The 25,560-nt window shown below is 39.8% G+C and overlaps 3 protein-coding genes across 4 annotated transcripts in view; 1 reads left to right on the forward strand and 2 right to left on the reverse strand.

Moving 5' to 3' along the window:
• Window positions 1-181: 181 nt before the first annotated feature.
• Window positions 182-3,317, reverse strand: LOC128355383 (deoxyribonuclease-1-like; the record flags this gene model as incomplete). The annotated part of the gene is made up of 8 exons (XM_053315623.1): window positions 3,237-3,317; window positions 1,943-2,037; window positions 1,744-1,830; window positions 1,509-1,612; window positions 1,288-1,400; window positions 1,033-1,187; window positions 398-494; window positions 182-304 (listed from the first exon to the last, which is right to left on the reverse strand). Coding segments are annotated over exons 1-8 (855 nt in total), but the record flags the coding sequence as incomplete, so codon positions are not given.
• Window positions 3,318-10,335: 7,018 nt separating this feature from the next.
• On the reverse strand, window positions 10,336-17,771 carry sec13 (SEC13 homolog, nuclear pore and COPII coat complex component). The gene is made up of 9 exons (XM_053316712.1): window positions 17,651-17,771; window positions 17,426-17,470; window positions 15,864-15,979; window positions 15,432-15,583; window positions 15,136-15,269; window positions 14,076-14,209; window positions 13,302-13,422; window positions 12,179-12,325; window positions 10,336-11,364 (listed from the first exon to the last, which is right to left on the reverse strand). Exons 1-9 carry the CDS (start codon window positions 17,651-17,653, stop codon window positions 11,254-11,256), a joined length of 963 nt encoding a protein of 320 aa, XP_053172687.1. The 5' UTR covers window positions 17,654-17,771; the 3' UTR covers window positions 10,336-11,253.
• Window positions 17,772-18,935: 1,164 nt separating this feature from the next.
• Window positions 18,936-25,560, forward strand: part of cand2 (cullin-associated and neddylation-dissociated 2 (putative)) — a 17,654-nt gene continuing 11,029 nt past the window's right edge. The window contains exons 1-6 of one of the 2 annotated variants that reach the window (XM_053316702.1): window positions 18,936-19,003; window positions 20,826-20,969; window positions 22,520-22,674; window positions 23,164-23,287; window positions 23,472-23,529; window positions 24,710-24,908. In XM_053316702.1, the coding sequence (XP_053172677.1) occupies window positions 18,936-19,003; window positions 20,826-20,969; window positions 22,520-22,674; window positions 23,164-23,287; window positions 23,472-23,529; window positions 24,710-24,908 (748 nt within the window). The remainder of the gene's footprint in view (window positions 19,004-20,825; window positions 20,970-22,519; window positions 22,675-23,163; window positions 23,288-23,471; window positions 23,530-24,709; window positions 24,909-25,560) is intronic. The other variant, XM_053316703.1, reaches the window with a different exon arrangement.

Here is a 25,560-nt window from a genome sequence, read left to right on the forward strand (position 1 = left end):
CTTTAGTCCTCCATAACAGTCAACTGGATATCTTTGGGTTGTGCACAAAACAAGACATTTGAGGACATCATCTATAAATTACTGGTAAAACAAAACGTTTATCTTTAATACCTACTTCTTCCCAGTCTTCGTCCTCCTCATCCTCCTCGTCTTCTTCGTCTTCCTCATCTTCTTCGTCTTCCTCATCTTCTTCATCTTCCTCATCGTCTTCCTCATCGTCTTCATCTTCCTCGTCTTCGTCTTCCTCTTCTTCCTCTTCCACAAGCTCTACCTCCACCGGGTAGTGGTCACTGATGGCTCGAGTCTGGAAGAAAACAATTCATAAATCTTTATTGTATGAAAGTTTTGTAGCTGATCTCAGTCCAATATTTCCATGTAAAATAACAGACAGTCTTACGGTGACTTTAGACAGGCGGTAGGTTTTCCGGAAGTCAAAAGGCTTAGCTGAGTCGGGCACAATGGCCTGTTTCATGTCATCTCCATACACCACGATCCTATTGACAGAGAAGAGGAAAATTCATGTTACGCTCCCACCACATATTTCTCCAAAGTTTGTTTGCGACTGGACTGAGACCACTTTTTTTGAGGGGTTTGTGTGCGGTTTTGGTCCAAGAATGATTGCTGTGTTTAGATCTGCACAAACGAATCACACCAAGGAGAAAAACCAACCAGAGTCCAATTCAAACAGTGCAGAGAGTCTGCAGCCATACTAATGTTTGGCAGGTATAATGTTCCCCATCTTAGTTTTAGTGTGTTACCTCGCTAAGATTTGCTACCACCAAATATAAAACACAGCTGTTAGTTATGCAGACATTAGAACATACTTTAAGAAATAAAAATTTTGACCTGATGATAGTAATAGAGGAAGAGATTGAGTTAAAGAGTTAAGCACTGTGTACATTTACATATACATATGATTTTTTTCAATGTAAGTTTTCAGTTACATAAACATTACAAAAGATATTCAGTTCATCTCTATTTAAGTAGAATGTAGAACTTTAAACTGTATTTCTTCAAGATGTAGAGACATACCTGTCGTAGGTATGGTCGTTCGAGTCACTACTTGTTGTGTCCGCATCCTCATCTATCAACCAATGGTAGGGACGTCTGTGGATGCGAATATTTTGCCTCCGTTTCGTGCTGAGGTAACGTCCATCTGCATTGAAGTCTCCCAATATCATAATGTTCTACAGAAAAATAGAGAAGCAACCGTCTCATAAATTGTTTTATCAAATTATAATAGACTTTTAGTCATTGTTGATACTGTTTGATTCACATCAAACCCACACTGATTCCCCATCTCCTCTTCACATCTTTAACCACATCATCCAGAGCATTCAGCTCTCTCTCTGTGTCCTCTGGTTTGGTGTGGACTGGGATCAGTACCAGGTCCTGCGCGACTGGAAGCACAAACACACCCAGTAAGATGTTGTGGATGTACACACACACACACACACACACACACACACACACACACACACACACACACACACACACACAAAAAGTACCTGTATTTGGACACCTGAACCACAGGGCGAAAGGCTCTCGGGCAATAATGTCCTCATGTCTTTCTACATACTGATAGGAGTCCACCAGCTTCACCTCTGCTTTCCTGACACACACACACACACACACACACACACACACACACACACACACACACACACAGATACAGATGATGAGATATTGAGAATGACAAATATTGTGAATTATTCACTGGAAAATTAAGAAACTTTGTCCCACTTGTAGAAGTAGACAAACTGCTCCATGTAGGTGCTTCGTCCCAGTCGTTCACTCTTCTTCATGGCATACGGATGCTGTATGTTCCCTCTGTCAGAGACAAAAACAAATTTATACCATTTTAACAACCAGCAAAGTAACTGTGGTTGTTTTATTTCAGTGTGGAGGTCTTTGTGTAGAGCACTGTGTACAGTGAGCTCACCTGGAGTTGTTGAGTTCTGTGAGTAATTTGTCCATAGCTTTGCCGCTAGAATCCACCACCTCCAGCATCACCACCACACTGTACCGAGATATAATCTGCAAGAAACACAGCCAACACATGACAGTACGTCAGTAATATAATAAAAAGAAAGTAGAACAAAGTGGAAGTGAACAAGATATTCAGTTTACAGTGAGCTCAGGTGTGACTGATGAAATGGTACATTAAACGCAGCATTATACCCCCAAAATGTTTATGTCCACATACACTCACTGAGGAACACCTGTGCAATCTAACACAATCCAATGGGTCCAAGAGACTTTTTTGTGATTTTTTACACAATACATATATATACCAAATTTTATTCATCTATGTCAATCTAGAGGGAGGGGCTCAATTTTCTTAATCTTCTATGGGGTGCAGTACCCCCATTTGGCCAGTAGTTCCTGTTTAATGGCGAAATGTCAAAATTCCTCACATCGCCACGAAGCAACCAAACCCGTAATCAAAAAGATTTTAGGAACTTTTCATCTCCAATGTCTCAAGATGTTTCTGAGTGAATTTGAAGTCAGTCAGATTAAATCTTTAGGAGGAGTTCGTTCAAATACGATGTGTGGGAAACGCCAAAATGGCGCCAAAACCCAAATTCGATTCAAAATGGCCGACTTCCTGTTTTAGGGAGGGTATGGGTCCAAGAGACTTTTTTGTGTGTCTTTACATGATACATATGTGTACAGAATTTCGTTTGTGTACTTCAATCTGAGTCGAGGGGCTCCATTTTTAAAATTTTGTAGGGGGCGCTAGTGAGCCATTTTACGACGCTCATTTTGCCAATCCTTAAAATACCAAATTTTTCACCGGGTCGGGCATGAATGCAAAATTTGGAGAGTTTTGGGGCATGTTTAGGCTGTCAAAAAGGCGTTTGTTTAGGCAGAAAAAAAATCTCACATATTTTTTCAAAATGGCCGACTTCCTGTTGGAGTGACGTCATGGGTCCCCTAGACTTTTTTGTGAGTCTGGACATGATACATATATATATACCAGGTTTCGTTCAAGAACGTCAATCTTTTTGTATTCGTTAGGGGGCGCTATTGAGCCATTTTGGTGGACCATAAAATATCAAATTTTTCGCCGGGCCTGATGTGCGTGCAAATTTTCGTGAGTTTTGGGGCACATTTAGGCTGTCAAAAAGGCGTTTGTTTTGTATGAAAAATAATACAATTACAATAGGGCCTTCGCACTGTATAGTGCTTGGGCCCTAATAATTAAGATAATAATTCACAGTACAGCGAGTTACCTTGATGAGTTTATCTCGCACTTTTGGGTTGTTGACCTTTCTCCATCCCAGGTTCTGGACATTGAAGGCCGCTATCTTCATTTTAACTGTGAAAAAAAAAATATGAGGAAGAAGTATGAAGGGTTAGGGTTAGGTCATTTTATTGTTTGTTAATTGCAGCCTCTTGTAATGCACATGAATGAGAAGTGACCTCATTCATACTCGGTCTCGAGATACCAGACAATCACAAATCTCCCACCACCAAAGTCTGGGTTTTTTTTAAAACTCCTCCCATTCTCCTTCTGCTCCAATATGAAGGGCCGTCCCTAAATACTTTGGATTGGTTCATTTTTTAAAAATAAAACTGTAACAGTTTCCAACCAGTTTTAACAACAAAAGCTGTGTCCTCGGTCTCTGTGAGCAAATTGTTTAGAGACTGATCTGTGAGTCTTATTATTCACTGTTAATAACTGTTGGAAGATAAAAAATGAATCAAAAAGACAATGGAAATACTCAGTGGAGAGGAAATGCCATTCATGATGTGGAAATCCCTTAAAAAAACAGGACTTATTTCCTCGATAATCGTCATTACAGAGACGTTTGTAACTTCTGAGACATTTTTAGACAAATCATTTTTCATATATACACACTAAAAATCACTGAAATAAAATCTATCTCTTATTTACAGCCCTCGACCTGCTCACAGTCTGTTAAGCAGTAAACTTTATGTGTAAGACTAAAGGACATCTCAACTCTGGAACAACTGAATTCAGCATAAATCAGTATCCTGTTTTCACTTCTGTAATATTTTTATTGGAATACTTCATTGTAAATTATCTGCATAAGGTCTATTTTTCTTTGTAAAGCTTAAACTTAAAGATCACATCTAGAGAAATGAAGCACTGGTTCAAAAATAGCCCAAATAAATGTAAATATGAAACTTGAACATGAACTTGAATGTCTTTCATTAATGCAGCACACAATGATTGTTATGTCTCGTCAAATCTGTTAATTATGGTGATGTCAGATCGTGTCTAGTTTAGTTCATGTGTGGGTCCTGTATGTTTCTGTTTAGTCAAGTCACTCATGTCCAGTCCTGTCATGCACTTCCTGTTTTATTTTGTACTCACCTTTTCCCCTCTCATTTCAGATCCTGACTTCCCCCCTTTGTGTGCTTTCCCTCCATTGTGATTGTTAACCCCGCCCCTAATTGGTTCCACCTGTGTTCCCCTACCTCATGTTTAAATAGTCCTTGTCTCCCTTTGCTTGCTGTCAGTTCGTTTTTGTCTGTCTCTAGTTCCAGTCATGCAGCATTAGATATCCAAGTTTTGAGTTCTGGTTTTTGAGTGTAGCAAGTCAAGTTTTGAGTTTTGTTCTTTGAGTGTTTTTCTCTCCTCCTAGTGAGTGTTTTTTGTTGTTTTTTTATCCTCCTTGGGAGCGTTTTTTGTTCTTATTAAATTCTTTGAGAAGTGCATTTGAGTCCTCTCTGTCTGGGTCAAGTTCATTACAATGATTTAATGACAGTTTGGCAGCTTTACAAAAATGCAGCGGGCTTCCCGCTAAATCTGCCCTGGCACCACACAGCAGGGAATGATCTGCTACTAAATTAACACTTAACTTGCTTTATTTCATTTTATGTATTTAGCATTTGAAAAGAAACTAATATTAAAAGACAGGATAAAAAAAACCAACTCACCGATGTAGTTGAGATGAGCAAAGTTAAATATTCAAACAGCAGAGAGCAGCAGCTGGGTCCAGTGTCAGCAGACAAACTGAGACTGAGAGTTTCTGCAGCGACTGTTCACAGATCCAGGAAGTCTGCCAACAGTTGGCGCGAAAACACACAGTCAAGTGATGAAAGGCTAATTTAAAAAAAGAAAAAAACTGCCTAAAAGCTGGACGTTGGTGAGAAGATACGTGAATATTGTACTCTTTACTCCACTACATTTATCTCATAGATAAATCTCAGTTCAAGATTTAAAACAAATGATAACTTTATACAACACATTGTTAAAGATGAAATCAGTGGTTTCCAACCTGTTTGTCTTTTGACGTCTTACTAAAAGCAGTGTGTAGTCGGCTCACATTTCAGATGTCTATGAGTTGTTAACAGCTCCACCAAATAGTGATTCTTCCCTCTAAACTTCTCACATGCTTTATTTCAATAAATGTTCAAATGATCCAATATTTCAGCAAAAACCAAAGATTAGAGAAAAAGTCCAAAAACTGAAAACACATTTGTGTTTCAGAACTTTGCTTTTCCTCCTTTCCTCTCCCATTAATCATGTTGAGATGTCCTTTATTCTTATTAACAGTTTCCTTCATAATAATTAAGCGATATATTTTAGCCAGTGGTCTCTAGAGTGTACTACATCAAGCTCATAATACTTATGTACTTTTACTGAAGTAGGATTTGGACTCAATAAGTACTTTTCATTTTGATGCTTTAAGTAAATTTTTCTGATAAAACTTCATCACTTTCACTGAAGTAGCATTTTAAATTGAGGATGCAGCTGATAAAAATAGATATTAATGAGCTGTTACTGCAGAAGTTAAAGCAGAAGTGTTCATAGGCGGCTGCTGATTCAGTGTGTTGAGCAGAAGTTGAGACACTAGCTGCTGTCCAAACTGAGCCGACCCACAGTAGCACAAGTTGAAGCAGAGACACACAGTATGAGCTCACATCTGAACACTAAAGGATTATTCACATTATAATAGCATCTTTGTATAATAAAGAGAGACAAACCTCTCTAAAGAAATCACCTCTGAATCTGTGCTGAGACATAATTAAGATGATACTTGCAGGTTTTTAAGTTTTACTTTAAATGTCAGGTTTGATGCAGATTTTGTCGTGCTTCATGGTTTATAGGACGGATTTGGATCGGCTGTCAGTGTTTCTCTGAAAGTGATCCAATGATATCGTTCAACACTGTCACTGTCGTTATAGTTGTGATGTGGACTTCACCATCCACTGGAGTTAGAACGATTTTTAAAACTATATAATGATCATTATGGTTATAGTTCTTGGTGTGGACGGGCCTTTACATCATTTCTGGGCAGATATTTTCAGTACAGTAGCACTTAATTGCTGATAGAACATTTGCTCTAATGTTGGTATTCTTATGTTTGTAATGGTCATTATTGGGTTTGCCTTATCTGGTTGGTATGTGTGCAATATTATTTTGTGGTAATGGTTTTGCATGGAGTCTTCATACAGGCCATTTATGATGGAAATAATATTAAGTATGATGTGTTGCATTGGGATGTGAGTTGCATTCAGATTTAAGCATCAGTCTAAGGGCTTGTATGGAATTTGTTGTGTTTTAGTTGGATTTAGTTGTGCAGTAAGCCTGTACTTCAGCTGTACAGTCTTGTGAATCTATGGTGTTCAGGCCAGAGTAAATTTCACTTCTTTACGTGTGATGTCAAACTTCTGTTTTAAACAATGTGTTAATGATAAAATATGAGATGATTGGATGAAATTGATGAGGAAGATGTCACAGTGACCAGGAGAGAGCTTTTTGTGTGTTGCACTGTATTGTTTTTATTGATTTTGTGTAATTCACTGATTTGAAGTGTTTCTCTCCTGAGTGTCTGAAGGACCTCCCCTGCAGTAAACTGGCACACCTGTAGCCAAGTAGCAATCACCTCCCAACACAGATATATATATATACATATATATATACACACACACACATACATCTTAAAATGTATGTGTATGAAGATTTCGGTTCTTGTTCACAGTGTTCAGCGTTAAATGTTTTGCATCCTCAGCTTTTTATCTGATTGGTAAGCAAATGGCAAAGGCTCAAACTTTCCATCTATAAAAAACCTTCTCAAAGTGAAAGTGAGTATTATTTTATTCTCTTATCCCTCCTGTTGTCCTCGAGTCAAGGAAGGAAGGGAGGAAGAGGGAAGGGAGGAAGAAGGAAGGGAAGGGAGGAAGAAGGAAGGGAAGGGAGGAAAGGAGGGATGAAGGAAAGAAAGATGGAAAGGAGGGAGGAAAGGAAAGGAGGGAGGGAGGGAGGGAGGGAGGAAAGAAGGAGGGAGTGAGAGAGAAAGAAAAAGAGGAAGGGAGGAGTTTGAGTTTAATGACCTCAATATATATAGCTACTGTGTGTCACCTGCTGCGTATATGAACATCGCCCCCTACTGGACAGCAGAAGAACAGCTCCCTCTGCTGTTTGGATATCAGAATATTCCCAGAGCTTTTATTATGTAATGGGAACTTTATGTTGGATTGTATGTGAAGTCTTTACTGTTTTGTATGTTGTGCACTGAAATACCAAAACGTATCATTTATATTAATTGTCTCGAGTGTGTTTGATTATAATTTATACTGTTAGACGACAATAATATCGTTTATCTTGATTATTTCTGAGACAATACAGAGTGTCCACAAAGTCTCTTTACAATTTAAATAATTCATTACAAAAGCAATTAATGAGATATGTTAATCAGATTAGTTCATATATGTACTCAGTGGTTATCAAAGGTTACCCTCACCTATGGTCATGAGCTTTGGGTAGTGACCGAAAGAACAAGATCGCGGGTACAAGCGGCCGAAATGAGTTTCCTCCGTAGGGTGGCTGGGCTCTCCCTTAGAGATAGGGTGAGAAGCTCAGTTATCCGGAGGGAGCGCGGAGTGGACCCGCTGCTCCTCCACGTCGAGAGGAGCCAGATGAGGTGGTTCGGGCCAGGGGCGGAGCTACAGGGGTGGCTAGGGGAGCAATTGACCCCCCCGAAATCTGATTGGCTACCCCAACTGCCCCCCCAGATGGAGTCTTTGATGATCACTGTTTCTATGTTATCAGGGTGTTGAAGAATGCACCATATTCATTTTGTACATAAATAAACTACAAATTGCATTCAAAATTGCACCTTTTGTCTGCTTAGTATGTGGCTACTTAAGCATGATTGAAAATTACTGCTTACATGTGTATATAAGAAAGGTCAATAAGCCTTAATTAACTTGTAAATTCTGCACCAAAAATAATCACAGTGTGTGTGTGTGTGTGTGTGTGTGTGTATACGTATACAGTATAAGACAAAAATGACCAGTCATGACATGTCAACACAAGACAAGACCAACATCCATAAGTCCATGTAGAAATTTAAAAAAAAATAGTAAACACAACATAAACAGGTAGGCTGTGCAGCACTCGTTATGTCTATAAACCATTGCCCCCCTGAAATACACTTGGCCACCCCCTTGCTACCCCAAGGATAAAAGTCTAGCTCCGCCACTGGTTCGGGCATCTAATCAGGATGCCTCCCGGACGCCTCCCTGGTGAGGTGTTCAGGGCCCGTCCCACCGGTAGGAGACCCCGGTGAAGACCCAGGACACGCTGGAAAGACTATGTCTCTCGGCTGGCCTGGGAACGCCTCGGGATCCCCCGGGAAGAGCTGGACGAAGTGGCTGGGGAGAGGGAAGTCTGGGCTTCCCAGCTTAGGCTGCTGCCCCCGCGACCCGACCCCGGATAAGCGGCAAGAAGATGGATGGATGGAAGGATGGGTTATCAAAGTTTTTAATCACTAGCCTATAGCGACTATCCTGGCAACCAATTAGCCACTCGGCTCGGTGCGGGATGGGACTTGTTTTTAACACACTTGGAGGAATGAATGAATGTCCACAGCGACGTCCACGATCGGGTGAGGTTCCCATTTATTACCGTCACATTCAAGCAGGATTATTGGCAAAGGGTTTATGGAGTGATTCGACTAATTGTGATGGTTCTGACTGGTAGAAAACCGGTGTCTTTAGGGAGCGGTAAAACCCGTGCAGTCTCCCCCGTCACCCATGCTTTAAGTGGCCGCCCACGCCCAGTAGCTACACCTGAGCCTAAATAATAATTGCACCCATTGTGACGTGGACCCAAACCACCACCACCGTAATCTGCACTGCCACCCAGTGACAACGACATGAAGCTAAACATCACTGGTGCCATTGCCTCCATTGATGAGGCTCTACTACAGCGAACATGGCAAGACATCGAGTACTGTCTTGATGCTTCGTGCAGCTAATGGTTCCCATATAGAGGAGTATTAAATGAGGCAAAAAAACAGTTGTGATCATTTCCACATATTTGTCTATTCATTTGCTTTTGTAATAAATGTGTTTAAATTGTAAAGAGACTCTATGGCAGAGGAGTCAAACTCATTTTCATTCAAGGGCCACATACAGACCAATTTGATCTCATGTGGGCCGGATCGTTAAAAAGATGGAAGGAAAGAAGGAAGGAAAGACAGTCAAAAGGAAGGAGGGAAGAAAAGTAGGAAGGAGAGATAGTGAAGGACGGACAGAAAGAAGAAAGGGAGGAAGGACAGATGGAAGGAAGAAAGGGAGGAAGGACAGATGGAAGGAAGAAAGGGAGGAAGGACAGATGGAAGGATGGAAGGACAGATGGAAGGAAGGACAGAAGGAAGAATGGAAGGAAGGAAGGGAAGGACAGAAGGAAGAATGGAAGGAAGGTAGGAAGGAAAAGAAGACAGGAAGGAAAGTGGGCCGGATCGCACCCCTCGGCGGGCCGCATGTTTGACACCCCTGCTCTAGGGACACCCTGTACCTGTATCATCCAACAGAAGGAGTCATCGTGACAGACCTAGCTACGGAAAATACTCATGTGATCTCATGTGGTCGTCATGACGATTAGCGTTAATAGTCAATACTTAACTTTAACATGACTACAAGGGGTTTTGGCTCCTTTTGCTGCGTTTGTCACAGAGGTGGGAAGTATATATTTTTCAGGTATCTGTACTTTTTACTTTTCCTCCTGACATTTGAACACAAATATCTAGACTTTCTTACTCCTTACATTGTCAAGACAGGCTCGTTATCATATTTCGTGTGCCGAGAATTTTTTAAACTTTTGCCGAGTTATCAAAAAAGGAGATTTTGTGTACCATTGATGGTAAAAAAAATAATTTCTACTTCTTTTAATTTAAGTACATTTCAGAGTCTCTACTTTCTTACCTTTACTTCAGTCAAGGAGTTGAATCAGTACTTCTACTTTTACCAGAGTCTTCTAATGTGAGTACTTTTGCCACCTCTGGTTTTTCTTTATTTTTATATATAAATAAAAACTGCAGGAGAAGAAAAAAAAGAAGAAGAAACAGGACATTTCTTTTTCAATATTTATAGTCATTTAATTACATCAAATATGAAAAACACATCCATGGTTCTGATTTTACAGCTGGAAGAAAAACTCAAAGAAACTCCATTCATGGTTGTCATGGCAACATATTGATTTATTCCCCCTCTGGTTGCAATGTACTGCAATTTAGTTACTGTTAACTTTCTGTCTTTTTCTTTTTTTTTTAAATCACTGCCAAACTCTTCAATAGTTTACTAAATAAAATCATGTATTTACTATTTTATTATTAACTCACATGTCAAGTCATTTTCTTTTTGCTGATGTGTTTCACTGTGGAAACATTTACAGCCCGAGCAGTGAAGACGGTTTTAGCAACAAATTACATATTAAAGAAAGAAAAAAAAGTGTTTCATACTTTTATAGGAACTTTTCTGTCCCAAGAACAAAAAGCTTGTTGAGTCAGTCAGGTGACCGTCGGGTGGGACGATCCTGGCGATGGCGGCCGTTCAGGTTTCTGGGTCTCCGTTGATGGAGGAGGAATGTTTTTGAGGAGAAGAGCATCGTGTGCCGGTGGGAAGAGTTTGTGTTTGGACGAGCGTTTAAATGTACAAAAACTAAACTGAGAGAGAAATGATAATAAACAGGAGTGGAGTGCATCTGATAAGAAAACAAGAATTGTGTTTGTATTTCCAGATTTTATCAAAAAGGGGGAAATAAGCCGAACATTATGTGGAGATTCAGCTTTTTTAAGAGAATATTTTGTTCCCTTTGAGATAAAATTTAGGAATATCTCCTCATGAACTCCTGAATATAACTCATCATGTCATCGTGACATCATCAAACAGTCGAGCTCGATCAGTGTGGACAACGTTTGAAATATCCGGCTTGTTTTTTTTAACACTTAATTAAGATTGGGGTTGTTGTAATATGTGTGTTTGTGTGTGTCACTGCTCAGTCTGCTGTGTGTCTGTGATGGTGGAGACGGCTCCTTGGCCCTTGCTGACGTCGCTGATACACGCCCACTGACCGTCCATCGACTCCTTCCACAGCGTCACCTGCAGACCGATCACACACACAGTCAGAAACATTTAATATTATATCTATATATGAGTGTGTGTGGCTCGTTAACAGCAGTCAGCAACATTTACTACAATCAATCTACAGTAAGGCTGCTCAATTAATCGAAATTTGATCATGATTACAATTTAGGGGCCAAATGATCTCAAAACTAATAAAATCGAGGGGAAACGATTTTTAATAATAATAATGAGATAGCGCTCAATACGAAAGGTTTTATTTTGAAAAGCTTAAACAGGAAGCCACCGCAGCTCCGTTAGTTTGACAGAAGCTGAAACACACGGTGAAATGTTTTAACTGTAAATAAAAGTGCAGAGTTTCCAGCCTGCGTCAGACGATGGTGCTGGGCAAAAAGTATCATTTATATTATTTGTCTTGAGTGACTTTGATTATAATTACTGTTAGACTACAGATTTTAGAGACATTAACGACCACATATTTAACTTTAGCTGTAGTTAGTTTATGATATGAGAAGCATTAAAAAGGAGGAGACTGTTTAAATGACAATGCTGCCAGTATATCTTACATGGCGATTAAAGATGAGATAGATCAGCTTGTTCTCATTGTCCACTACTTGTTTCTGCTTTAATACAGTTATTATTTCCCTCTTTTACAGGAAGCACTCACATAGACCTCTGCTTACTGTGAGAATAAAATGCTTTATCTCAAAAAAGGGAGAGTGACTTCCTCTTTATCGTCTTGAACCGGACAACTGCAACAAGTCCGCTCCCATAATCAACGTGAGAAAACCCCCCCACTAATTTAACTTTATATAGAGTATCTAAGCTTTACCTTGTTGTCTCCTCCAGAAACAGCCAGTATGTTCCCAGTGATGGACCAGCTGACGTGCCAGACGACGTCGTTGAACTTGTGGAGCAGTTTGGCCGACCAGGTGTTGCCTGCAGGGTCGTCACACGTCCAGATGAACACGCGTCCGTCCTGCAAGAAAGGAAACTTAACTTTTACTAACATTCATCATCAGCTAGTTAAAAAAACCCAAACATATAACAGTAGATTTAACCTCCTCTAGAGAAGCTCAGTTTAACATAATTACTCTCTCTTTATGAGGCTCTGTTATCTAATCGTGCTGCAGGGTTCTGGATGTTGTGTCTGGCTCCATCTAGTGGTGAAATAAATGAACTACACTTAATAAAGTCTTAGAGCAGGGTGGTCAAGCTTATTTTAGTTCCAGAGCCACACACAGCCCCAATTTAATCTCAACAGGGCTGGACCGGTAAAATCATTGGATACTAACCTATAAATAATATTATATACATATTATAACTTTACTATAATAAACCATCTAGAGGTATCCTTATAAGATACTGATAAAATGTGTGTGAGAAAGAAGGAAGGAAGGAAGGAAGGAAGGAAGGAAGGAAGGAAGGAAGGAGGAAGGAAGGTAGGAGGGAAGGTAGGAGGGAGGGAAGGAAGGAAAGGAGGGAGGGAAGGAAGGAAAGGAGGGAGGAAGGAAGGTAGGAGGGAATGAAGGAAAGATTGAAGGAAGGGAGGAAGGAAAGGAAGGAAGGAAGAAGGGAAGGAAAGAAGGACAGAAGGAAGGAACGAGGAAGGAAAGAAGGAAGGAAGGAAGGACGGAAGGAAGAAAGGAAGGAAGGAGGGAGGGAGGGAGGAAAGAAGGACAGAAGGAAGGGAGGAAGGAAAGGAAGAAACGAAAGACAGAAGAAGGAAGGAAAGGAAGGAAAGAAGGAAGGAAGGGAGGGAGGAAAGAAGGAACAGTCAAAACAGACACAGACGGGGTCAATTTGACCCGGGAGGACGACAGGAAGGTTAAAAGACATTCTTCACTTCATCTTGACTTTATAAAACACTCGTCAGATTAATCGAGACTTAATTTAGTTGCGGATGAAGAGGAGCAGAAAAAAAAGTGTCACATTTCTCATTTCTTAAATCTGACCTGAGAGCAGCTGGCGATGGTGCTGGTGGGAAGACCGATGGAAGGAGCCCAGCCGACGTCTCTCACCCAATCACTGTGAGCCTCCAGCTTCTGATCCTCCTTCCACTGACCGTCCTCCTCTCTGCAGGGAGGGTGAGGGTGAGGGTTAGGGACAATCAGTGAAGAAGAGAAACTCAGTCAGTCTCAGTTCACAGGAGAAGATTTCACTGTCATGTTGTTTCTCATATAATGTCTTTAAATATACTTCTAAAATTAACTTAACCTTCCTGTCGTCCTCCCTGTCTGTTTTGACTGTTCCTTCTTTCCTCACTTCCTTCTGTCTGTCCTTCCTTCTTTCCTCCCTCCCTCCCACCTTCTTTCCTTCCTTCTTTCTTTCCTCCCTCCCTCCCACCTTCTTTCCTTCCTTCTTTCTTCCCTCTCTCCTTTCCTTCCTCCCTCCCTTCCTCACTCCATCCCTCTTTCTTTACTCCCTCTCTCCTTCCTCCCTCCTTTACTCCCTTCCTTCCTTCCTTCATTCCTTCATTCCACCCTCCTTCCTTCCCTTCGTTCTTCCTTACGTTCTTTCTTTCCTTCCTTTTTTCCTCCCTCCCTCCCTCCTTTCCTTCTTTCCTCCTTCCCTCCCTTCCATCAGTCCTTCCTCCCTCCCTCCCTTCCTTTGAGGACAACAGGAGGGTTAGGTTTTGATTTCTTCCTTACATTCATCCTATAAGTAATGCTGCCTTCTCTAAAAGCAGCACATGTCAGTAGAGCTGAACGGACTGAACAATAACTCACTTCCAGAGTTTGACGAGGTTGTCGCAGCCTCCGGAGACGAAGCGTTTGACGTAGTTTGGCTTCTGTCCCGACGGCTGATCGATCAGGCTGCCTGGAACCACAGCGGGAGCCCAACTCACTGCGTTACAGCCGATCTGCAGGAGAAAAAAAAAAACCCTCAACTGGATGAATAAACAAAGAGCACCGGACCAGGTTACTGTATCCAACACTCACTACACTCTCACATTAAATGGAGAACAATAACAGAGAGAATAATAATAAGAAGAAGAAGAAGAAGCTGTGCTAAAGCGTAAAGTAGACATCTCAAACATTACAGACAGCATTTCATCTCACAGTGATTAAACAGAACATTTTAATTATTTCATGTATTTTATGGCGCTTTTCCACTACACAGTTCCAGCACGACTCGACACGGTTCCAGGAACGACCTTTTCCATTACAAAGAAGTACCTACTCAACGTGGGCGGGGTCGTCATAGCAACCGCTCCGCGAAACTGCCGTGACTTTGTTTTCTACGCGACACAAACACATAACCAATGGAGGACATGGAGGCGATGGTGTACTTGCTGCTGTATGAGGCTTTCTGTCACACACAAAGCAAGAAAATTGAGCCGTATGACTGTAACGCTGTTACCGGTATTTAAAAATGGCGGGTTTGATTCTTGTGTGGGACGGCTCATGACTCTTCCAGCAACAACTCTTCTGACCAATCAGCGGCCGGCAGTCTGTCGACGTCACATTTAGTGTCGGCTCGGCTCGCTTGGAACCTCTGCAGAGCAGGTACTAAAAAAATACCAGGTACCAGATACTATCCCTAGTGGAAACGCAAAGAAAAACGAGGCGAGGCGAGCCGAGTCGTGCTGGAACTGTGTAGTGGAAAAGCGCCATTAGTAACATGAAAAAGTGGCTCATGTCATATTGCAGATTTACAGGTGTACATATAGTTTTAAAGAAGATAATCCAACACATAACAGTGGATAATATAGGCAAAAAAAGAGAAAATGTGTGTGTTATGTCTTTTAGGAGCTAAATTAAACACAGAACAGGTTGATAGACTCACAGTGTGTGCGTTGCTGATCTTCTTGATGTCCCACTGCTGATCTCCAGTGAATGTGAGAAGGGAAATGGCTCCGTCTGAGCTTCCACAGGCCAGGATCAGACCGAAGTCATACGGACCCCAACACACAGAGTTCACTGTAGAGACACAGAGGAAGAGTTCAAAACAAGACCAAAGACTCAACAGACTCAACAACCTGCTACTGTTACGATACTGTAGTCAATGAGGATCTAAATACACAATTAAAGTCATGAAGTCACACATGGAGACACAAATGTTAAAGCTGGAGAGTCACAGACCTGACGAATCGTGTCCGGTGTATTCGTACATCTTGTCCCAGGCTCCGTTCTCTTCCTTCCAGATGATGACTTTACGATCGTAGGAACAGGAAGCCAAAATGTTGCCGAACATCGGGTGAGCCCACGCCACCTGCCACACGGGACCCTCGTGTCTGCATGAAGAGAAGAGACACAAGTTTAGATTGAAACCCTTGATGTGAAGCAGATAATGTAACACAAAAAAACCTGCATGTGATTATAGTGTTACAGCTCAGAAAATTATGTTTTTTAACTTATTACTGCAATTTTAATTTGTTCTATAGCTGGCTTTTTAAACAGATTTCCTAAAACAATGTAAAGTGAGTTATTATTTGTTGATGTGAGGTGACTTAGCCCATTTTTCCAGCTTTAGCTCTCTCTAGTTTATTTGAGTAAAAGCTTAATTTTTTTTACCCTCTGAGGTCGGCGACCAGTATCTGCCCTCCGTTCCTGACGTCAAAGATCTTCACGGTGCGGTCAGAGGAGCAGGTGGCCAGACGGGTCCCGTAGTAATCCATCTGAGCATCGTGCTGAAACCAGACCAACAAAACGTCAAGACCTATAGCAAAAAAATTATCTCCAAATCCTCTACCAGAACATTTTAAAACTCCAACATGCGACACAGTGACCTGTTAAATGGCTCCTAACACAGTGTTTATGTAATTAAAGAACTGGAGGAGGTGGATTTAGTTTATACTACTTTATATACAGTTAGCTAGTTTAGTCCAGTGGTTCCCAACCTAGGGGTTAAAGCATCAGAATTAAAAGTACTTAATGAATCCAAATCCTACTTCAGTAAAAGTACATAAGTATTATGAGCTTGATGTAGTACACTCTAGAGACCATTGGGTAAAATATATATCTCTTAATTATTATGAAGGAAACTGTTAATAAGAATAAAGGACATCTCAACACTGGAAAACCTGACAAAGATAAATGTGAGGGGTGCTGAGATGATTAATGGGAGAGGAAAGAAGAAAAAACAAAGTTCAGACTCACAAATGTGTTTTCAGTTTTTTGGACTTTTTCTCTAATCTTTGATTTTTTCTGAAATATTGGATCATTTAAACATTTATTGAAATGAAAGCATGTGAGAAGTTTAGAGGGAAGAATCAGTATTTGGTGGAGCTGTTAACAACTCATAGACATCTGAAATGTGAGCCGACTACACACTGCTGACTGGTTTCATCTTTAACAATGTGTTGTATTTTAAAAGCTTGTTATATTTTCCATTGAGTCAAATCTGCATCTGAAAAGTAACTAATAAATGTAGTGGAGTAGAAAGTACAATATTTCCCTCAGATGTAGAAATACTACAGTAAAGTACAAGTACCTCTAATTTACACTTAAACACAGTATTTAAAAGTTATTTTCAGCCTTGTATTAATATTAATACGTTACAGTAACAACACTCACAGACAAACATGAGACATGAAGCTATAAAATACAGATGAAATTTCCTCACTGTGGGATTAATAAAGGACTATCTTATCTTATTATGTCTTAATGACTCTCTCTGTGACAACTTTTAGAAGCAACTTGAAATATAGTGGATTGGAAGTATAAAGTTAACGTAAATGCTACAGTACAAATATATTAAAATTATACTTAAACACAGTATTTATGAGTCTGTTTTTAACGTGTTGTCCAGCTGTGAAACGTCACAGTAACAACACTGACAGACAAACAGGAGACATGAAGCTGTATTTAGTTATAACTGCAACAATAATCTAACATTTAACTTTATATTATCCATATTTATTACTATTATAGTCCTTTTAAGTTTTGCGTTCTTACTTTTTAATCATTTTTCTATTTCTTTCTTTCTGTTTTCCTTTTTATCCACTTCGCTGCTGCACTAAAGTACATTTCTTGACTGTCAGACCAATAAACATTATTTATATCTTATTTTATTACATTTTAAGAACTCCTTCTGTAATAAATATTAACTTTTAGCTTTCAACACTTAAACTTACGATCATATCTTCATGAGAAGTGTCCACCGTGTTGATGACAGAAACCTGGAGTTCACAAACACAATAAATCAGAGTTAAAACATAAAGAAACATAAATATAAACATAAGTTAGCATTCTGCTGTTAGCCACCATGCTAACACCTAACACGTCAGCAGCTACCGGTAACCGGAAACGTTAGCGGGACGTTTCACCGGTAGATTAACATTAACCGGTATTAAACTCACCATGACTGCAGCGGATCCTCAGATATAATCCTGGGTTTTTATTTCTAATTGATTTTGATTCACAGGATCCAACAAGTTCACCGACGTGGCAACAAGCCGCTTCCCACCGGGTCCGCCCTCAATCTGCACCGGGGGAAACAAAAAGAGGATGGAAGTGAAAGGTTCCGCGTCAGAATGTCAATTTTGAGCAGCAGTGGGATCAGAGGAAGAGGAGGAAGAGGAGGGAAGCTTTATTCAATACAAAACAGAGTGAGAAATAGAGGAGGAAATAGGTAATAAATGTTCCAAATAAACCCTCAAAAAATGTGTCAAAATAATCAGTAATCATAATTCAGCTCTGAAACAAAGAGAGCACAAGTGGTTATCCAAGTTCAACAAGTTCACTATGAGCTGAGAGGAGCTCTGGTGCAGGTTGAGATGCTTTACTGAACATTTTCGAGATCCATTTTTTGATTAATTGCCTCAAGCAAAATCATTTGATTGAGAGAATATGTATTTATTAATTATTATTTTATTTATTAATGTATTTTATCATTTATATTAAAATGTATTTATTTTTATTTTTATTTTGTATTTATTTATTATTTTCATCATTATTATTTCATTTATATTTTCTGGGTTACTTTAGGAAAGCCTCAAGCAAAATAAATTTAATTGAGAGAATCTTTATATATTTAAATTTTATTTATTAATTATTTTATTATTTTTTATTATTTATCATTTAATTTATTAACTAATGAATAGTTTCACTTATTGATGTATTTGAATTCATTTATTAATTTATATTTAAAATTATTTGTTTATTTGTATTTTCATTTATCATTTAATTTAGAGAACGCTTCACCCTCCATACTTTTATCTGAGCGTTAACTCTAGACTCTCGCGAGATGTGTAGCCGTTTGTTTCGTCAGTTCGCGCTTTCTTCGACATTTAAACTAAATAAATATGTTTTATGAAGCAACAGCTCTACTATTAAAGTTGTATTAGGGATAGACACAAAAAATACATAGTTAAAGTTTAAAAAATATAATGATTTTAATTAAAATTGTCATTTGAATCATTGAAAATATAATCTCGCGAGACTTCGTTTCTCTTCGCATGGTGGCGCTACAGAGCAGAAAACCTTCAACTGACATCTATTTATATCTGAACTCAGTGAGTGTCAAGTTGCTCTGTGTGTCTCTGCCTCGCCATGTTGCTGGGTTAAATCTGCTGCTCTCTCACTGTGTTCATATTTATTTATATTAACTCTTGTGTTTAAGTTTTAACTAACAGAGAAACAAAGATGTCCAGTGTTTCCTATCACATCTCCAACCTGCTGGAGAAGATGACCTCCACTGACAAAGACTTCAGGTAAACAGCTGCTGGACAGTCTGACAATGAGATGACACTTTTTGATCCTCTGTGTAACACTTATTTTAAAACATATAACTACTTTGTAGGTTGTTTCCACTTCAAAATACGTTTAATGAAGTCTACTTGTAAATGTGACTGTGTGTGTGTTGAGATGAGAGTGTGTGTGTGTGTGAGAAAGCAGCTTTATTTAGCATTAAATGTGTTTAATCTTTAACAAACAACAAATTGACAGGTGTGGAAGAAGTATTTAGGTCCGTTACTTTACTAAAAGTACCATGAAACAATGTAAAAATACTCTATTACAAGTAAAAAGTCCTGCATGAATGAATACTACTACAATGACATTACCATAAATAGTATTATGAGTGATGTAGTATGCAGTATTACAGTAAAAGTACTGCAGTATTATGAGTGATGTAGTTAAAGTATTACAGTAAAAGTACTGCAGTATTATGAGTGATGTAGTATGCAGTATTACAGTAAAAGTACTGCAGTATTATGAGTGATGTAGTTAAAGTGTTGTTGTAAAAGTACTGCAGTATTATGAGTGATGTAGTTAAAGTATTACAGTAAAGTACTGCAGTATTATGAGTGATGTAGTATGCAGTATTACAGTAAAAGTACTGCAGTATTATGAGTGATGTAGTTAAAGTATTACAGTAAAAGTACTGTAGTATTATGAGTGATGTAGTATGCAGTATTACAGTAAAAGTACTGCAGTATTATGAGTGATGTAGTATTCAGTATTACAGTAAAAGTACTGCAGTATTATGAGTGATGTAGTATGCAGTATTACAGTAAAGGTACTGCAGTATTATGAGTGATGTAGTATGTAGTATTACAGTAAAAGTACTACAGTATTATATGACTGATGTAGTATGCAGTATTACAGTAAAAGTACTGTAGTATTATAGTGATGTAGTATGCAGTATTACAGTAAAAGTACTGCAGTATTATGAGTGATGTAGTATGCAGTATTACAGTAAAAGTACTGCAGTATTATAGTGATGTAGTATGCAGTATTACAGTAAAAGTACTGCAGTATTATAGTGATGTAGTATGCAGTATTACAGTAAAAGTACTGCAGTATTATAGTGATGTAGTATGCAGTATTACAGTAAAAGTACTGCAGTATTATGAGTGATGTAGTATGCAGTATTACAGTAAAAGTACTGCAGTATTATAGTGATGTAGTTAGAGTATTACAGTAAAAGTACTGCAGTATTATGAGTGATGTAGTATGCAGTATTACAGTAAAAGTACTGCAGTATTATAGTGATGTAGTATGCAGTATTACAGTAAAAGTACTGCAGTATTATGAGTGATGTAGTATGCAGTATTACAGTAAAAGTACTGCAGTATTATGAGTGATGTAGTATGCAGTATTACAGTAAAAGTACTGCAGTATTATGAGTGATGTAGTATGCAGTATTACAGTAAAAGTAGTGATATATTATTATATATGACATCATTAGATTATTAATAGTGAAGCATCAGTGTTAGGGCAGCATGTTACTGTTGTAGCTGCTGGAGGTGGAGCTAGTTTATACTACTTTATATACAGTTAGCTAGTTTACACTACTTTATATACAGTTAGCTAGTTTACGCTACTTTATATACAGCTAGCTAGTTTACGCTACTTTATATACAGCTAGCTAGTTTAGTCCAGTGGTTCCAAACCTAGGGGTCGGGTCCCTCCAAAGTGTCAGCAGATAAATGTGAAGGGTCGTGATGTGTCTTTGCTTCTCCTCTGTCAGTTAACTCTTCCCACTTTGTCTCCTTCCTTGGTGTGTGTGTGTGTGTGTGTGTGTGTGTGCAGGTTCATGGCCACCAACGACCTGATGCTGGAGCTGCAGAAGGACAGCATTAAGCTGGACGAGGACAGCGAGAGGAAAGTGGTGACGATGCTGCTCAAACTGCTGGAGGACAAGAACGGAGAGGTGCAGAACCTGGCTGTGAAATGGTAAAAAAAACATTCACCACCATACAAACCCAGACACACACACACAGGTTAGAGTCTGCAGAGGGAAGCTGGTCCCACTGTTCCCACTGGGACGAGCTCCACAGTCCTCTTAGAGGTGGGAACCATCCTGGACGTTCAGGAGACTACTGTGATGTTTCACCAGCTTAATGTCCCACGAATGCTCAAATAGATTACCTTTTTTTTTTGGCTGGTTAGTGAAGCAAATCAATCAGCCACTTAGAGCCTTTGTCTGGTAGCTGGTGTTAATTTTGAGCATTTAGGAGACCATATTTTGTTTGCTGGGAAGATTCTTTGTCACTGATTCTGTATTAACTTAACTTAACTCTTTCCCCTAAACTAAGCGGTCACATCACTGTCTAAATACACTTCAAGGCAAGGCAAGGCAGTTTTATTTATATAGCGCATTTCATACACAATGGCAATTCAATGTGCTTATCATGTCAGCACATAATCATGTCAGTAAGTGAACATATGAACAGTGAGGACAAATTTACACCAAATATCTTGATATCGATGTTGCGACAATATTGTTCGGATGACTATCGGTGCTTTCACAAAATATTTACATGACGAGATTTGTGATAAATAATAATCAGTAATGTGGATTTAATGACTAAGTGGGTGAAGAACAGCTGTATTTTACTGTAATGCAGCTTTTACCTTTGCAGGGGTCGTAAGATTGGAAACTTTTTACCATCTGGAAGTCTATTTAATGTTTTAGCTGCTGTTGTATTGTCTTTTGTTGTTACTGTTTTGTGCTGTTTTGTGTCTACTAATCTATCTTTTCCAACCCCTCCCTGATGTGTACTGTTCTCGTGTCTGTCCTCCCTGTTGTACTGATGTCCGTCTGCCCTTCCTAGTGTTTGTCGTTCTTGTGTCGGACTATCACAGGGACTGCAGATGGAAACTAGCCACTCAGGTGCAATGCATCTTTTCTCTTTGAGATAAATATCAATTGTATACGGTCCCTGAGAAATAAAGAAAAAATGACAAAGCACAGTATTAGTATATCCAAACTCTAAGACCGATACATCTAGTCTCACATTATTATATTGTCAAGTCCTATGAACAGTACTGTTAGATAGATTGAGTACTTTTTAATCCCAAAGGTAAGTTATAGTGTAACAGCAGCCACTTGACAAAAATCTAAAATTATAGACTCAAATATATATAAAAAAAAGTTCAGTTGAAATTGTTCAAATGTTTCAGGTCATTTTCCGTTCAGTCGTCCATTCAAGCTGATAATTTAAACCTTTTTTCAGTCTTTTAATGAGCATGTAACGTATTAAAGTTGAGCTGACTGGTCCGTATTTATTTATTAAACTGATAAAAGTAACATTTTTCACTTCACATAATTACTTTTGAAGATTTTAAAGATTTCACACAAACAAAATAGTTAAAATAAGTTTCCATGAAGCTAAATCAAAACTGAATCACAGAGAGAAGTTATTGTCTTTCATCGCCCTGACAACGACTAACCAATGTTATCTCATGATGATTGTACTACTGTGGGTATGTTTGATTTATAGCCTGGCCCCTCTGGTGAGCAAAGTGAAGGAGCCTCAGGTGGAGACGATGGTTGACATCCTGTGTTCAAACATGATGTCGGACAAGGAGCAGCTGAGAGACATTTCCAGCATGGGACTGAAGACTGTGATCGCTGAGCTGCCGCCGTCTTCATCAGGTGACGGCTGATTATCGTCTCTGATCTCCTCTTAGTCCAAATTTGCAGCTTTAGATGTCAGATCAAAGACTTTTTCTTCCATAACGGACACATATTCTGCACATTTCTAGCTCTGTATTTATAATCTGTGTCTCTACTGGAATATATTTGCATGATTTCCTGTTAAAAACCTCCTTATTTATCTTCTACTGGTCTACTGCTCCTCTATGCAGCTCCTCAGTTCAGGTCATTTTAGCTCCTGTCTCTTTAATTTTTCACTTTTATCAGCATAATTTATTAACACTTTAAACCTTTTTTCAGAAATCACGTCTCCAAACTTTAAGATTTCATCACTTCCCTCACTAACCACAAAGTCAGAACCAAAAGGAACAACTGGGACCAAAAGTATTCAGATAAAAATATACTAATATAACTAATATACATTTTTTTTATTTCTTGCTTTTTGCCTTGGCTCTTTGTTCTTACAGTTATATTTATGTGTGTTTTCAGGTCTGACGCTGACAGCCAGTGTGTGTAAGAAGATCACCTCCCAGCTGATCGGAGCCATGGGGAAACAGGAGGATGTGTCGGTTCAGTTGGAGGCTCTCGACATCCTGTCCGACATGTTGGGAAGGTAACGTTGATGTTAGCTGTTCAACTCAAGCTACTAGCGGTGCTGTGACTCTTGTTGTAATGCTGAGTCACAATGAATGTTATTGAGTGTTAAGACAATGACTCAGTAACAGATAGACTGCTTGAATATTCAGCCTCTGTGTGAAAGGAGCTCAGATGTTTGATTGTTTATATTTTTCCTGCAGGCTCAGCGGTTCACTGGTCAGTTTCCACAGCTCTCTGCTGTCCAGCCTGCTGCCTCAGGTAAGAAGTTATTATATTCTTCCATTATATTTATAGCGACTATCCTGGCAACCAATTAGCCACTCGGCTGGGTGCGGGATGGGACTTGTTTTTAACACACTCAGCTGGATGAATGGATGAATGAATGGATGAATGGATGGATGAATGGATGGATGGAGGAATGAATGGATGGATGGATGAATGGATGGATGGATGGATGAATGGATGGATGGAGGAATGAATAGATGGATGGATGGAGGAATGAATGGATGGATGGAGGAATGGATGGATGAATGAATGGATGGATGGATGGATGAATGAATGAATGGATGGATGGATGAATGAATGAATGAATGGATGGATGGAGGAATGAATGGATGGATGAATGGATGGATGAATGGATGGATGGATGGAGGAATGAATGGATGGATGGATGAATGGATGGATGGATGGAGGAATGAATGGATGGAGGAATGAATGGATGAATGAATGGATGGATGGATGAATGGATGGATGAATGAATGAATGAATGAATGGATGGATGGATGGATGGATGAATGGATGGATGGATGAATGAATTAATGGATGGATGGAGGAATGGATGGATGGATGGATGAATGAATGGATGGATGAATGAATGAATGGATGGATGGAGGAATGAATGAATGAATGGATGAATGAATGGATGGATGGATGGATGGATGGATGGAGGAATGAATGAATGCCCACAGCGACGTCCACGGTCGGGTGAGGTTCCCATTTATTACCGTCACATTCAAGCAGGATTATTGGCAAAGGGTTTATGGAGTGATTTGACTAATTGTGATGGTTCTGACTGGTAGAAAACCGGCGTCTTTATGGAGCGGTAAAAACCGTGCAGTCTCCCCGTCACCCATGCCTTAAGTGGCCGCCCAGTACACCTAAAACCACCACCCTAATCTGCACTGAATCCCTTTTTAAGAGAAAACTGTAAAAAATGATCTGATTCCAGCTTCTTAAATGTGAATATTTCGTTGTTTCTTAGCAACAGTGGTTGTAGTGCTGTTTATGTCACTTCTGGGGACCTTGGATAATAAAACATGCATTTTGTGAGGGACCATGAAGTCTGGAGGTCCTCTGATCAACTTCCTTCCTTCCTTCCTTCCTTCCTTCCTTCCTTCCTTCCTTCCTTCCTTCCTTCCTTCCTTTCTTCCTCCGTTAGTTAACCAGCTCCAGAATGGCGGTCAGAAAGCGCTCCATCTTGGCTTTGGGTCACCTGGTGCCCTGCTGTAGCCCCGCCCTCTTCTCCCAGCTGACTGAACACCTGCTGACGGAGCTGGCCAAGGGTCCGCCCACTTCCATGACGAGGACGTACATCCAGTGCCTGGCGACCGTCAGTCGTCAGGGCGGCCATCGAGTCGGTGAGAGTCGGTCATTCTCCTCAGAAAGAATTGTAATGACTTTAATTTGTCCAATATTGGGATTGTGATTAGTTTCTATCTGGGAGGGAATAAACTGGGACTATCATACAGAAACACACTGGTATTCCTGTTTATGTCACTTCTGGGGACCTTGGATAATAAAACATGCAGTTTGTGAGGGACCATGAAGACTGGAGGTCCTCTGATCAACTTCCTTCCTTCTTTCCTTCCTTCCTTCCTTCCTTTCTTCCTTCTTTACCTCATTCATTCATTCTTTCCTCCCTTCCTTCCTTCCTTCCTTCCTTCCTTCTTTACCTCCTTCCTTCCTTCCTTCCTCTTCCCTCCTTCCTTCTTTCCTTCCCTCCTTCCTTCCTTCCTCCCTCTCATCCTTTCTCCCTCCCTCCCTCCCTCCCTCCCTCCCTCTCTCCCTCCTTTCCTTCCGTCCTTCCTTCCTTCCTTCCTTCCTTCCTTCTTTAACTCCTTCCTTCCTTCTTTACCTCCTTCCTTCCTTCCTTCCCTCCCCCCTTCCTTCCTTCCTTCCTTTCTTCCTTCTTTACCTCCTTCCTTCCTACCTTCTTTACCTCCTTCCTTCCTACCTTCATTCCCTCCCTCCTTCCTTCCTTCCTCCCTCCCTCCCTCCCTTCCTTCCTTC

The sequence above is a fragment of the Scomber japonicus genome, chromosome 3, assembly GCF_027409825.1.
Source record: "Scomber japonicus isolate fScoJap1 chromosome 3, fScoJap1.pri, whole genome shotgun sequence".
Lineage (NCBI taxonomy): Eukaryota > Metazoa > Chordata > Actinopteri > Scombriformes > Scombridae > Scomber > Scomber japonicus.

What these genes read in the sequence shown, in the direction of transcription:
- sec13 (XM_053316712.1), bottom strand. An exon ending in CACCGGACACGATTCGTCAG is followed by an intron (nt 15,270 to 15,431) that starts GTCTGTGACTCT and finishes GTGTCTCTACAG; the next exon opens with TGAACTCTGTGTGTTGGGGT. An exon ending in TTTCTGGAGGAGACAACAAG is followed by an intron (nt 11,365 to 12,178) that starts GTAAAGCTTAGA and finishes ATCGGTCTGCAG; the next exon opens with GTGACGCTGTGGAAGGAGTC.